Here is a 12,320-nt window from a genome sequence, read left to right on the forward strand (position 1 = left end):
GAAGAAATACTCTGCTTCAGAGGAGGCTCTTCTGAGGCTGCTGCCTGTGATCAAAGCTTCAAACAAAGCTCTGTACGTGCTCACATAACTATCCAGGTTAAATGTAGTTCTCTTTATTCAGAAATAACAACTATGGTTTGTAATTGTTTTCATTTGTACTCTTCTGAATCCTCTTCAGGCTGAGTGGCTGTCAGCTCTCAGAGAGAAGCTGTGAAGCTCTGTCCTCAGTCCTCAGCTCCCAGTCCTCTAGTCTGAGAGAGCTGGACCTGAGCAACAACAACCTGCATGATTCAGGAGTGAAGCTGCTGTCTGCTGGACTGAAGAGTCCTCTCTGTAGACTGGACACTCTCAGGTTAGTGTGCAGCTGATACAGATTATTCCCAGCAGAGTAAATGTTGATCAGTATCAGATTATAAAGTTGACTCTGTTCAGCTGCATTGTTATGTCTGGATGTTACTGGTAAAACAGCTGAGAATGGACCTGTGTGTGTGTGTGTGTGTGTGTGTGTGTGTGTTTGTGTGTGTGTGTGTGTGTGTGTGTGTGTGTGTGCAGTCTGTCAAACTGTCTGATCACAGAAGAAGGTTGTGCGTCTCTGGCCTCAGCTCTAAGCTCCTCCCCCCTGAGAGAGCTGGACCTGAGCTACAATCATCCAGGAGAAGGAGGAGAGAAGCTGCTGTCTGCTGGACTGGAGGATCCACACTGCAGACTGGAGACACTGAGGTACAGACAGACACACAGAAGCTGTCTCACTGTTTCTGAATGATGAACTCTGCTTCTTGTCTGATGGTGATTTAAATGAAGATGGATGATGCAGATTCTGATCTGGTTACTTCCTCCAGGTTGGATCATGGTGGACTGCACAGACTGGATCCTGGTCTGAGGAAGTGTGAGTGTGTTTTCATTTCTCTTCATCAGAAGACAGCAGCACATGTTGGATGATGGAAGTAACACAAAGTGATGATAAAAGTGAGGGTGATGGAAACTGATGAGAGTTGAAATATAATCCAGAGATTAGAAAATGACCATTCATCACATTCAACAGAAATGTAGAGTTTACAGCGTGCTGTTTTGTGACTTTGACATTCATGGTTTTGATGTTGGCTGCTGGCCGGATGCTCCTGGTCAAGCTTGTGGAGCTCATCATATTTAAAAACAACAGAAACTATATTTGATTTGATGGTCATTTCCATAAACATGTAAATATGCAGAGTCTCCACCATCAAGTTCTCTGCTCTAAAACATCCAGAGTTGAATACAGTGATGACATAGAAAGAGAAAACCTTTAAAGACATGAGCTAGCTCTCCTCCTCGTCTTCTGGCTGTGCACACAGTAAAGGTCAAAGGTCGAGCAGTTCCATGAATGAACCTTTGAATTTCACTTCACAATCATTTCAACACTACAGATATAGATAGACACAGAAACATTTGGACTGCTTCATATTTCACATCACATGAGTTTTCATCTCCTCCTTTCTTCTCATCACTTTCTGTGACTTCCACCCTCGAGGCTCCTTTCCTTCAATGACAACACAAACAGTTTGTGTTGACAACCATCAATGATGACTAGGATTATATTTGACTCTATTTCCATCAAAGCATTTGGATCAAATCCAGCTGAACTTCATGAAATGTGGATGTTTGTATTTGTTGACAGGACTCGTCACTTTTGAACTCAAGTCCAAAGAAACATTTCAGTCAGAACTGAGTTTCTGTTTTTGTCTCTGTGGATTCAAAGATTTTAGAATTCAGATCAAAACACACAAACAAAGTGAACACAGTGATCCAACATATCTGACATTAGAGTCCATGAAGATCAATAATAAATATGTGTTTAGAGTTGATCACAACAGATAGAATAAAGTCTGATGAAACAGCTGATTAGTCTGATGGATCACGGTGGCTTCAAACTGCTCTTCTTCTTCTTCTTCTTCTTCTTCTTCTTCTTCTTCTTCTTCTTCTTCTTCTTCTTCTTCTTCTTCTTCTTCTTCTTCTTCTTCTTCTTCTTCTTCTTCTTCTTCTTCTTCTTCTTCTTCTAAAGCTTTCTGTTGACTGACGGGTGGACACACTAAAGAAGGGCTGGCTCAGATGAAAATATGATCACATCATGTTTTAAATATTGATCCTGATGAATCTAAATCAAGATGTGTAGTGTGAATATTTGTCAGGATGTGTGCTGTTCACATCCATAGAAGTGACATGATGACAATAGAAAGAAATGAGCTACAGATAAGACATCAGTGAAGCCGTTCTAGTAGATTTCTCTGGGTAGAACATCAGTAGTATTTTTGAAACATTCTGTTGTGGGTCCTGTGCATGCTGTTCACACCTGAGCAGACATGTTTAGAGTCACAGACTTTATGGAAGGCTGTTCAACATAGTAAAAGAGAAGACAAAGAGCATCATTCAGAGCAGTCTGGACTTGATGAGAGACTCCCTGACCACACTCACTGAACAGGTAGAGGAGATGCAGCAACGTAGAAGTGCCAATCAAGACAACATTGAAACAGCATCTGAATCAATCACAGATGTGGCGTTTGTGAAACCAAAACTACAGCAGGCTGAATACGATGAAAGGTGTCTAAAGCTTCACTTGGTAGGCCTGCAACCATTGAGATTCTGTGAACAACTGGGCCATGGGTGAGAGAGGTGGAGCCAGCTTTTGGTTTAAGTTGGTGTTATTATTTTTCTCTCACTTTATGAAATCTACCTTATGAGCAGAGGGATGAACCTGAATGTGTTGTCTTTATAGAAAACAAAATGGAGGACTTTTTGGAAGTTAACGTTCACTCTGCCTCCCCAAGTACTTTATGTGAAGCCCTGAAAGCCTTGTTGAGAGGACAGATTACATCTTATGGCTCTCATGAACAAAGAATCAGCAGACAACATTTAAAGATATCAGAGCAAGAAACTCATGAACTGGAAACAAAGCATGCAGAAACTAACAGAGCTAAAGTAGCCACTCCATAAGTAGAAGCCAATATGACAAGAAGTAAAAACCACTATTATGAAAAAGGAGTACAAACTGCTCAACTTCTTAACTGCTGTAGTTTCTCCATCTTTGATGATGATGATGATGATGATGATGAAGAAATCTCCGCTGACACTGACTTGTATAATAAGAAGTTTATTCCCAAACAAAGAACAGCACCAATCCAGGTTTGCCTTGCTACACCTGGGAGAGTCACAAGCCGAACAGTGATCCCTCTTGAACACAGAAGGAGTCTGGTATTTATACAGCATTGGTCCAAACAACATCTATGTTGTTGTTTGGTCTTAGATCAACATATTCATTCAGGTCCACACTGTCCCCCACATCCTGCTCTCCTTTAATTCCCTCTGGACACATCAGAGAGGTGGGGTAACATCTTAGCTTTCATCTCTTCCTGTGGGTCAACATCTGTACAACATTAGACCCAAACTTTATCTTACACATCCCTAAAGGAGTGTCAGCCTTTGACACTAAATAATCCACCTCAGACTCTTTGATGTTCAACAAAACTCAAACACAACCAGGAAGAGCCCCCGACCCAGACGGCTGACGGACAGATTTTTATCAACAGTTCCAGAACAAACAAATTCAACCAATGATGGAGATGATTAAAGAAAGACTTCCACCAAGCCGAGAATTGGCCAGCATCAAAGTCTTTCCCAAGATGTCTCAGGATCTTTAGGTTCTTTTAATGGTTTTTAAGTGTATTAATGGTCTTGGGCCTTCTTATCTGTCAGAATTGCTTTTACCATATGAGCCTTCGCGGTCCCTGCGCTCCTCCGGCAGAGGTCTTTTAGTCATCCCAAAAGTCAGGACACACACCCACGGCGAGGCATCCTTCAGTTTTTACGGCCCTCGCCTCTGGAACAGCCTGCCGGAGGACCTCAGGGCCGCAGAGAACGCTCATATTTTTAAGAGCAGGCTCAAGACCCACCTTTTTAGTCTAGCTTTTAAATAATATTTATTCATTTTATCTGTTATGATTTTAGCATTTTATGTTTACTTATCTCTTACCATCATTCTATTGGTTTTAGCTTTATTCAGTTTATTGTTTGGCCTCATTTTAAAAGTTTTATGTATTTTACGTCTCTTGCCAGTGTTTCCTCCGAGGGAGCCCTCTGTGTCGGGAGCGGTGGAGGGCTGTGGCTGCCTGGGCGCCGTCCTGCGGTGTCTGGGTGGAGGTCAGGGGTCCCGGCCCCGCCTCCCCTGGGCACCCTGTGATGGTGCCCCTGATGGCCGCGGCCGATCTGCCGCTCTCGATACAGACGGCTCCTCTTTGGCGTTTACTTACCTGGTTCATCCGTACTCAGCCTTCTGTCCATATCATTGATGCTGGTGTGTGTGCATGTGTGTGTATGGGTTTAGGTCTGCGCATGTGTGTTGGAGCGTGGGGTGACTGTGAGTATGACTGTGAGTGTGATACTGTCTGTATGCGTTGGGGATGGGGGGAGGGTGGGAATGATTTTAATGTGATTTTAATGTGATGTTAACATGTAAAGCACTTTGTGCTACTTTTAAAAGTATGAAAAGCGCTTTATAAATAAAGTTTGATTTGATTTGATTTGATTTGACAAACAATGATGTGATTCTTATCAACCTTTGTCTAAATGTGGATTTTCAAATGTTGTCTAAAGTGGTGGCAGTACGGCTGGAGGGCGTGATGACACAGCTCATCCACAAAGAGCAGACAGGATTTAGAGGACAGTGACAGAGTGCAGATAACATCAGAACATGAATCCATACCATGGAACTTGTTCAATGCTCAGAAGATCCTACTTTCATTATATCATGGATGCACAAAAGGCATTTGACAGAATGGAGTGGGAACATCTTTTTCACACGCTGAAGCAAATGACCTTTGGTGAGCTTTTTGATCAAATACATTCAAATCATGTCTGAGTCTCTTAAAACACAGGTTTAGACAAATGGAGTTGTGTCCAAGCCATTTCAGACAGGGCTGTCCTCTTTCCCCTCTTTTATTTGACTTGGCCATTGAACCCCGAGCTGTGGCAATTCACTCTAACAGGGAGCTCTGCTGTATACAGAGCACAACATGTGAACCTTTCCTTATATGCTGACCATTTCTTCATTTACATTACACAGCCAGAAAAGTCTGTGCCTCAGCTGCTCACAGTGTTAGAGGAGTATGCTACAATATCAGGCTACAAGCTGAATCATGAGAAGAGGGAAGTAATGCCCCTGAACCAAGGTGCTACCTGGAACCCGGGACCATTTGAATCTGACTTATAGCTGACAGCAGACAACCTTCAATACTTGAGCATTCAAAGTGTACGGCCCTTTCTGCACCTTCCAATGTACAGGCTTAGACAGCCAGATAAGTCCTCCAATAAGAACACAAGGCTGCTCTTTCATTGATTTGACTTGAGCTCCTTCTTCTTTGTTTTTTCTAAAACTTCAATATTACAAAGAGAATAAGAATATGTCAGTAGAGATGATAAATATATGTCTCCATGATGGTAGAATCAGTTCTTTTCAGTGTACTGAATCAGTAGAATCAGTTCAGTAAAGTGTTCAGTTCTTCTCAGTAGCTCTGTCTGTGAATCAGAATTGAATAAGCTGAAACACGGCCCAACGTTTCCTTCTGCTCTCCATCGTACTGAGAACAGCCGCTGCTGAATCATAAAGCAATGAGCTGAGAATTTAGTGGAAACTGAAAGCTGCTAAAAACAATCCCATGTATTTTCCCCGAGCGTTCTCTTCAGTACGTTCAGGACACAAATCAGTGAGTGACTGAGAGGAAGAGAGACTTGGAGGCAGAGCTCTGCTAACTGAAGGAGAGCTCTGCTCTTCATCTCAGTCACTCAGTGATTCAGTGAGGAGCAGCAGTATCCATAATCCATGTGAGAGGAACGTCTCTGCCTTCTCACCTTTTCTTCCCACAATGCAATGTGTCATGGCCATACCTCCATGACAGTGAGAACATTTCTATTGAAACTTTGATTGAAGTGCATGTAGGGAGTCAGTCCAGCAAGGCCCTGTCTTCTTGTCTCTGGTGTTGGGCCCAGCTCGGGCCCAGCTGTTGACTACAGTGGTTGGCCATTAGCCATCCCTGATGTTGGACATTGATTCATGCATTCACTCCTTTGATTTCATGACTGTCATGTGCTGGGCTACTTGAATGTCACATGTGTTAGTGCTTGGGCATGATGGCTCAGTACTTAGTTAGTGTTGAATGTAAAGATGTCACATAAAGCTGTTGACAGTTTGAAACATGGTTCAAGTCTGACATGTTGTTATCAAAGTCATATCCAGAATGACAGAGTTTGAATGTCAGGTCCACAGAAACATCCAAGTCAGAAGATAGATGTTGAAATGAGAGAGAAACACGTCATATTGTTGGTATGGACAGAAACCTTTGTATAACAAGCTCCATTTAGAATGACAGAGTTTACATGTGAAGATACACACAAACATCAAAGTCACAGTTAGTTAGTTAGTTCGGTGCTTTATTGTCTGACGGAGGAGAAATTTGCTTTGGACACAAGAGAAGTAACATGTAGCACAAAACAAGGAACATAACACAAACGTCTGTATACATGTAACATAAACTTCCTAACAGCACAAACATACATCACTTTATTTCAAACTTCTATTGCACCCATATAACATCATTCATTCTATTGCACTTCCCTATACCATGGGTTTGATTGCACAGTCCCTTTATGAATCTCTCGTTCACACACACTATCTTTACTGTTTAATCCTTTAATGGAGGTCGGTATAAAAGACAGTTTAAATCTATTTGACCTGCACTTTGCTACCCTATACCTTTTTCCTGAAGGCAACAGCTCATATTCACTGGAGAGAACATGACTTGGATCACCAGGGATTTTGCAGCCTTGCCTCCTCAGCGTCTCCTCAAAGATTTCCTGTAGAGAGGATGGGGGTGGCATGCTGCCCGTCCAATCAGATTCTGCAGTTGTGTTTTTTGTCATACAGGCAGGTTGTAACTCCATATCTTATAAGAGTTTCAAGTGATGCCCTGTAGAACAACAACATCCTTATTAACAGCATGCATCCTGAGTCTAGGTGAAAAATACAGACGCTGACTTTTGAGCATCCATGATGGACCTGATCTGTCCACCTGAGCTGAGAATCAAAGTACAGTCCGAAGTACTTGAATGTGCACACTTGTTCAGTTTCCTCCTGGTTCATCATCACAGGGCTGTGCTCACCTCCTCACCTGGGATCAAAGATGAATTCTTTTGTCTTTTTGACATTTAATATTAGGTTGTGTTTTTCACACCACTTAAAAACATCAGTTGGTTCTGATCTGTAGATTGCTGAGTCAGAAAACTTAACAAGGCTGCGTCAACAGAATATTTGATGATGTAGTTGCATGAACGCTGGCTTGGACAGTTATTTGTATATAAAGTAAATAAAAAAGCTGAGCTTATCTCCAGATTATCAGAGAGGATTGAATTGACCCTCACCCTTTGCTGCCTCTTAGTAAGAAAGGCATAGTAGCATCTGATGGAGGAAGTATTCACATTACACTCAAACATGATCTGAGGGAGAATCGTGTTAAACACAGAAGTAAGATCCATGAACAGAAGCCTTTCATATGCTGTCTTCTTTTCCAAATGTTTTAAAGATGATTTGTTGTATTAAGGGCATCATCTGTTCCTTTATCATATCTATATGCAAACTGCTATGGATCCAATATATCCTGCACCTCATCTCTTACTTTCCTGACCTTTATACGATCAAATGATGTCAGAACTACTGAAGTGAGTGCTGCTGGTGTGAAGTGGCTGTGTTCCTGGTTTCTTGGGGATTGGAATTATTATTGCTGGGTATCTGTCCTGTGTGGACAGACAGCTGATGCAGGGAGCTCCAGGCTGGGCTCACTTCCTCTGCAAATGTTTTCAGCATCAAGGTTGAAATGCCGTCTGCTCCGCAGCCTTCTTTATGTTCAATTTCTTCAAGACTTTTGTTACATCTTCAGTGTGTATTATTATTCTGTCATCTGGATCATATACTAGTGTGCTCAACAGGTCCCGACACTGCTCAGTCATGTTTCAGCATACTATGGACATACACCTTTATATGAACCACATCCATATTGAATGCACATCATTACTGTATGTTTACACTCATATGGATGTGATGTTAGAAAACAGAGTCAAATAAAGCTGAAAACAATCAAATAACAGGGGCTTGTTCATTTACACATCATGTCTGTAATCTGACAGTTTAGTGGATTTAAAAACAGAAGAGGACTTTTTAAATGGACAGTTATTGAGTGTAAAATGAGGATTTGATTACAGCATGGTAATTCCATGTGAAGTTGATTAGAAGTGGATGATTACATTTCAGTGGTGTCAAACATCATTCAGTGCTGAATATGAACTGTTTGATGGACTCTCAGTAAAGTTGTTGATGAATGAACAGATGATAACCTGCAGCTGTGTTGTGTCTCCTTCTCTCCATCAGACGCCTGTGAGCTGGAACTGGACACAAACACAGTGAGCAGAGGACTGAAACTGTCTGACAACAACAGGAAGGTGACATGTGTGGAGGAGCTTCAGTCATATCCTGATCATCCAGACAGATTTGAATACTGTCAGCTGCTCTGTAGGACTGGTCTGACTGGTCGCTGTTACTGGGAGGTCGAGTGGAGAGGAGAGGTCTCTGTATCAGTGAGTTACAGAGGAATCAGAAGGAGAGGAGGCTTTAATAAATGTGTGTTTGGATATAATGATCAGTCCTGGAGTCTGATCTGCTCTGATGAAGGTTACTATGTCAGACACAATAACAGAGAAACAGACATCTCCTCCTCCTCCTCCTCCTCCTGGTCTGTCCCTCACAGAGTAGCAGTGTATGTGGACTGTCCTGCTGGCTCTCTGTCCTTCTACAGAGTCTCCTCTGACACATTGATCCACCTCCACACCTTCAACACCACATTCACTGAACCTCTCTATCCTGGGTTTGGGTTCTGGTCTCATGGTTCTTCAGTGTCTCTGTGTGATGTGTCGGTCTGAGAAACACTGCTGACTGAAGATCAGCTGACTCTGTTCACTCTGTCCAGCTGCTCTGTTTCATGGTTGGGGGGCCTGGTAATGGGTGGGGGGGGGGGCTAATGGACCTCCTTCTGTAATGTCTGTATTGTGCTGATCTCACCAATCAAAAAGAAGTGACAAAAAAAGATCATCTGGATTTGATCATCCTTAAATCTGAACCTGGATCAGGGTGATCCAAACAGGATCAAAGTGAGCCGGATCACCTGATCCTGGATCATCTGGTCCCTTTAAAGAGCATATTGCAGGTTAAAGACAAAACTGAACTAATCATATGAAAATATGTTACCAATACTGTTTTTAAATAAATTCAGAAATGAATAACCCACAGGGTCTCCTGGAGACGTTTTAGTCTTTGCTCTTTACTTCCACATTCAGCTGTGACGTAACATAAGGGAGTCCTGCTGAATCCCCATCTGTTTAACATGGAAAATCATGGATCTGAGTGTCACTCCCGTCAATAAAGAGGAAGAAAACATGTGTTCCTTTACATATAATGGTGTGCTGGCTTATTATTCTGAACCTGTTAGATGTGATAGAGAGCAGAAACAGGCAGGATTAGAGGAATAACGGCCTCAGGAGAGAAGCTGTGGTGTGAGGAGAGACCCGGAGCAGGCGTCCTGCTGAGTGACAGGTGTCAGCTCGCCATATATGGGCGTGTGCTGTGTTCACATCAGCATATGTAAAGTTTGTAATCACATTCAATGAATTAAAAAACCAGAGGGAGAGAGAGAGAGAGAGAGAGAGAGAAAGGTTTGAGGTTTCAAAAATTCCTTTATTCACCACTACGAAAGAAAAAGAACAGTCACATTATCAACTTAGATCAGGAGAAGAAATCATAAAATACATAAAAAATCCTAAAAGTGCAACAAAAAACAACAATATCAACAAAACCAACAAATACTGAGATCAAACATTAATAACAAGCTATCCATCCATGATAAAAGACAAACAGGTGAGACAGCCTTTTTATAAAGACAAACAGGTGAGACAGCCGGGGACACTCAACAAACACATGAGACAAGGTTTCACTCTGTGAACAAAACAAACACTCCTCTCCCACCCCTGGATCAATGTGTGCTCTGTATCTGTACAGAGCACACCTCTCCACTGGAGGTCAGCTGTTCTCTTTGTACAGGGACCTCCAGCTGCCTTTCAGGGAAACATCTGGGCCAAAGAACTCGGTCCACCTGGACTCTCTCACTCCTGACAGAGAGCCGAGATGTAGAACCTTCACACAGGACTGATAGAGCGATTTCCTCCCTGCATCCTGGAACTTTCCCAGCAGAGGAGTAGTGAAGGTCAGCAGTCCTCCTGCTCCTTCCTGCCACTCCCCCACATCGAGGGTCACCGATAACGAGGGGAAGCGGTACTCGGCGTCCTCACTCCACTGCTCACTCAGGTTCTTAGTTCTTAAAAACTTCCGTAGAGGTTGTGGAAGTGCAGCACAGACCTCCTCCACCACTTGTCTAACCAACCTGCTGCAGGTGATGTTAGTCCTCTCTTGCAGGTCTTCCATAGATGAAGCAGTCAGTTTCACGAGGTGACCCAGCTTAGTGCAGCCCGCCTCTCTGAAGCTGGCCCTGAGACTGGCTGATTGCAAAGTCTGAGTCCTGATGAACTCATTAAAAAACAACGGTTCCTCAAAAACCCACATTCCAGGAGTCTCAGTGGTTCTTTTGAACTTGTACAGTCTCCATGCCTGCAGGACAGACATATCAAAAACAGATAATCCAGTAAGGTCCATGTCCTCAAGTTTTAAAAGAAAGAGCTGCTTACTGTAACCCAGCCTTCCAGCTGTCCTCAGCAGCAGTCGAGCGATGTCCATCCAGCTGGGACCACAGGTGTAAAGAAACCTCTGAGCAGTCTGGAGTCTGAAAGACACGATCTTTGACTGGATGTCTATTAGCCCATGTCCCCCTTCAGCCACCGGCAGGTACAGGACCGCTGCCTGGACCCAGTGTTTACCAGACCAGAAGAACTCCAGGATGGCCCTCTGGATGTCCTCCATTAATCCCTTTGGCGGCGTCAGAGCCACAAGTCTGTGCCAGAGAGTCGAGGCGACCAAGTTATTGGCCACCAGAACTCTTCCCCAATACGACAACTGGAGTAGCAACCATTTCCATTTAGACAACCGGGCGCACACTTTCTCCTTAACTCCCTCCCAGTTTTTACTTTTAAAGCCCTCAGTGAACAAAAACCCCCAAACACCTTCAACCCCTCTCTCCCCCATTCAAGTCCAGCAGGCAGACTGGGCACAGCCTGGTCCCTCCACTCCCCCAACAACAAGGCACCACTTCTCTCCCAGTTCACCCGTGCAGATGTTGCCCTTTCATACAGGGACAGGGTGTCCTGCAGACACCCAACATCCCCCTGATTGGAGATGAAAATGTTTACATCATCTGCGTATGCAGAAACTGTAGGGGGACATTCGATGCTGCAGGACTCGGGTAAAGAGAGCACGCTGAGTCGGCCCCTCAACCTGCACAGCAGGGGCTCAATGGCCAAGCTGTACAGCTGGCCGGAGATGGGACAACCCTGTCTGATCTGACCCTGATGCACAGGGATTGGCCGACTCAACCCCGCCCCCATCTTCACCAAACACTGTGCACCCTCGTACGACAAACCAACCAATGACACAAACCCGTCACCAAAACCAAACGCCCTCAGTGCAGAAAACAAATACGAGTGATCCACCCTATCAAAAGCCTTCTCCTGATCCAGCGACACAATGCCAACGTTCATATTATGGACTTTTGACAAATCAGTGACATCTCTCACAAGAAACACATTGTCCTTAATAGTCCTGTCTGGAACACAGTACGTTTGGTCCTTGTGCGCCACACTAGCCAGAACGTCCTTCAGTCTGTTGGACAGGGCTCGAGAGAAGATTTTATAATCCGCACAGAGCAAAGCCACCGGCCTCCAGTTTTTTAAAAGCGCCAGGTCACCTTTCTTAGGGAGCAGGGAAAGAACCGCTCTCTTACAGGATCCAGGAAGAGATCCGGTCCTGCAACACTCCAATAAAACTCCATGCAGGTCAGAACCAAGAATATTCCAGAACCTCTTAAAAAAGTCTGTGGATAATCCATCTATTCCAGGTGCTCGCCCTGAAGTCATGTGAGCAGCAGCAGCAGTGAGCTCCTCTAGAGTCAGCTCCCCTTCCAGAAGAGTCTTCTCCTCTGGACTGAGCTGAGGAAGACCCTCCAGCAGCTCCCTGCGACAGTCCTGGCTGCAGCTTTCTGCCCCAAACAGATCAGAGTAAAACTGCATGGCATGGCTGCTCATCT

At 43.9% G+C, this 12,320-nt stretch overlaps 2 protein-coding genes across 2 annotated transcripts in view; one reads left to right on the forward strand and one right to left on the reverse strand.

Annotated features, from left to right (window-relative positions):
- LOC306828953 (NLR family CARD domain-containing protein 3-like) overlaps nucleotides 1-9,083 on the forward strand; it is a 35,748-nt gene extending 26,665 nt beyond the window's left edge. The window contains exons 7-10 of the mRNA XM_079351711.1: nucleotides 179-352; nucleotides 553-720; nucleotides 840-886; nucleotides 8,447-9,083. Coding sequence (XP_079207837.1) covers nucleotides 179-352; nucleotides 553-720; nucleotides 840-886; nucleotides 8,447-8,994 — 937 coding nt within the window. The 3' untranslated portion in view covers nucleotides 8,995-9,083. The remainder of the gene's footprint in view (nucleotides 1-178; nucleotides 353-552; nucleotides 721-839; nucleotides 887-8,446) is intronic.
- LOC306829463 (uncharacterized protein) overlaps nucleotides 1-12,320 on the reverse strand; it is a 187,396-nt gene that overhangs the window by 112,717 nt on the left and 62,359 nt on the right.

Source organism: Symphodus melops (genome assembly GCF_947650265.1).
Source record: "Symphodus melops genome assembly, chromosome: 9".
Lineage (NCBI taxonomy): Eukaryota > Metazoa > Chordata > Actinopteri > Labriformes > Labridae > Symphodus > Symphodus melops.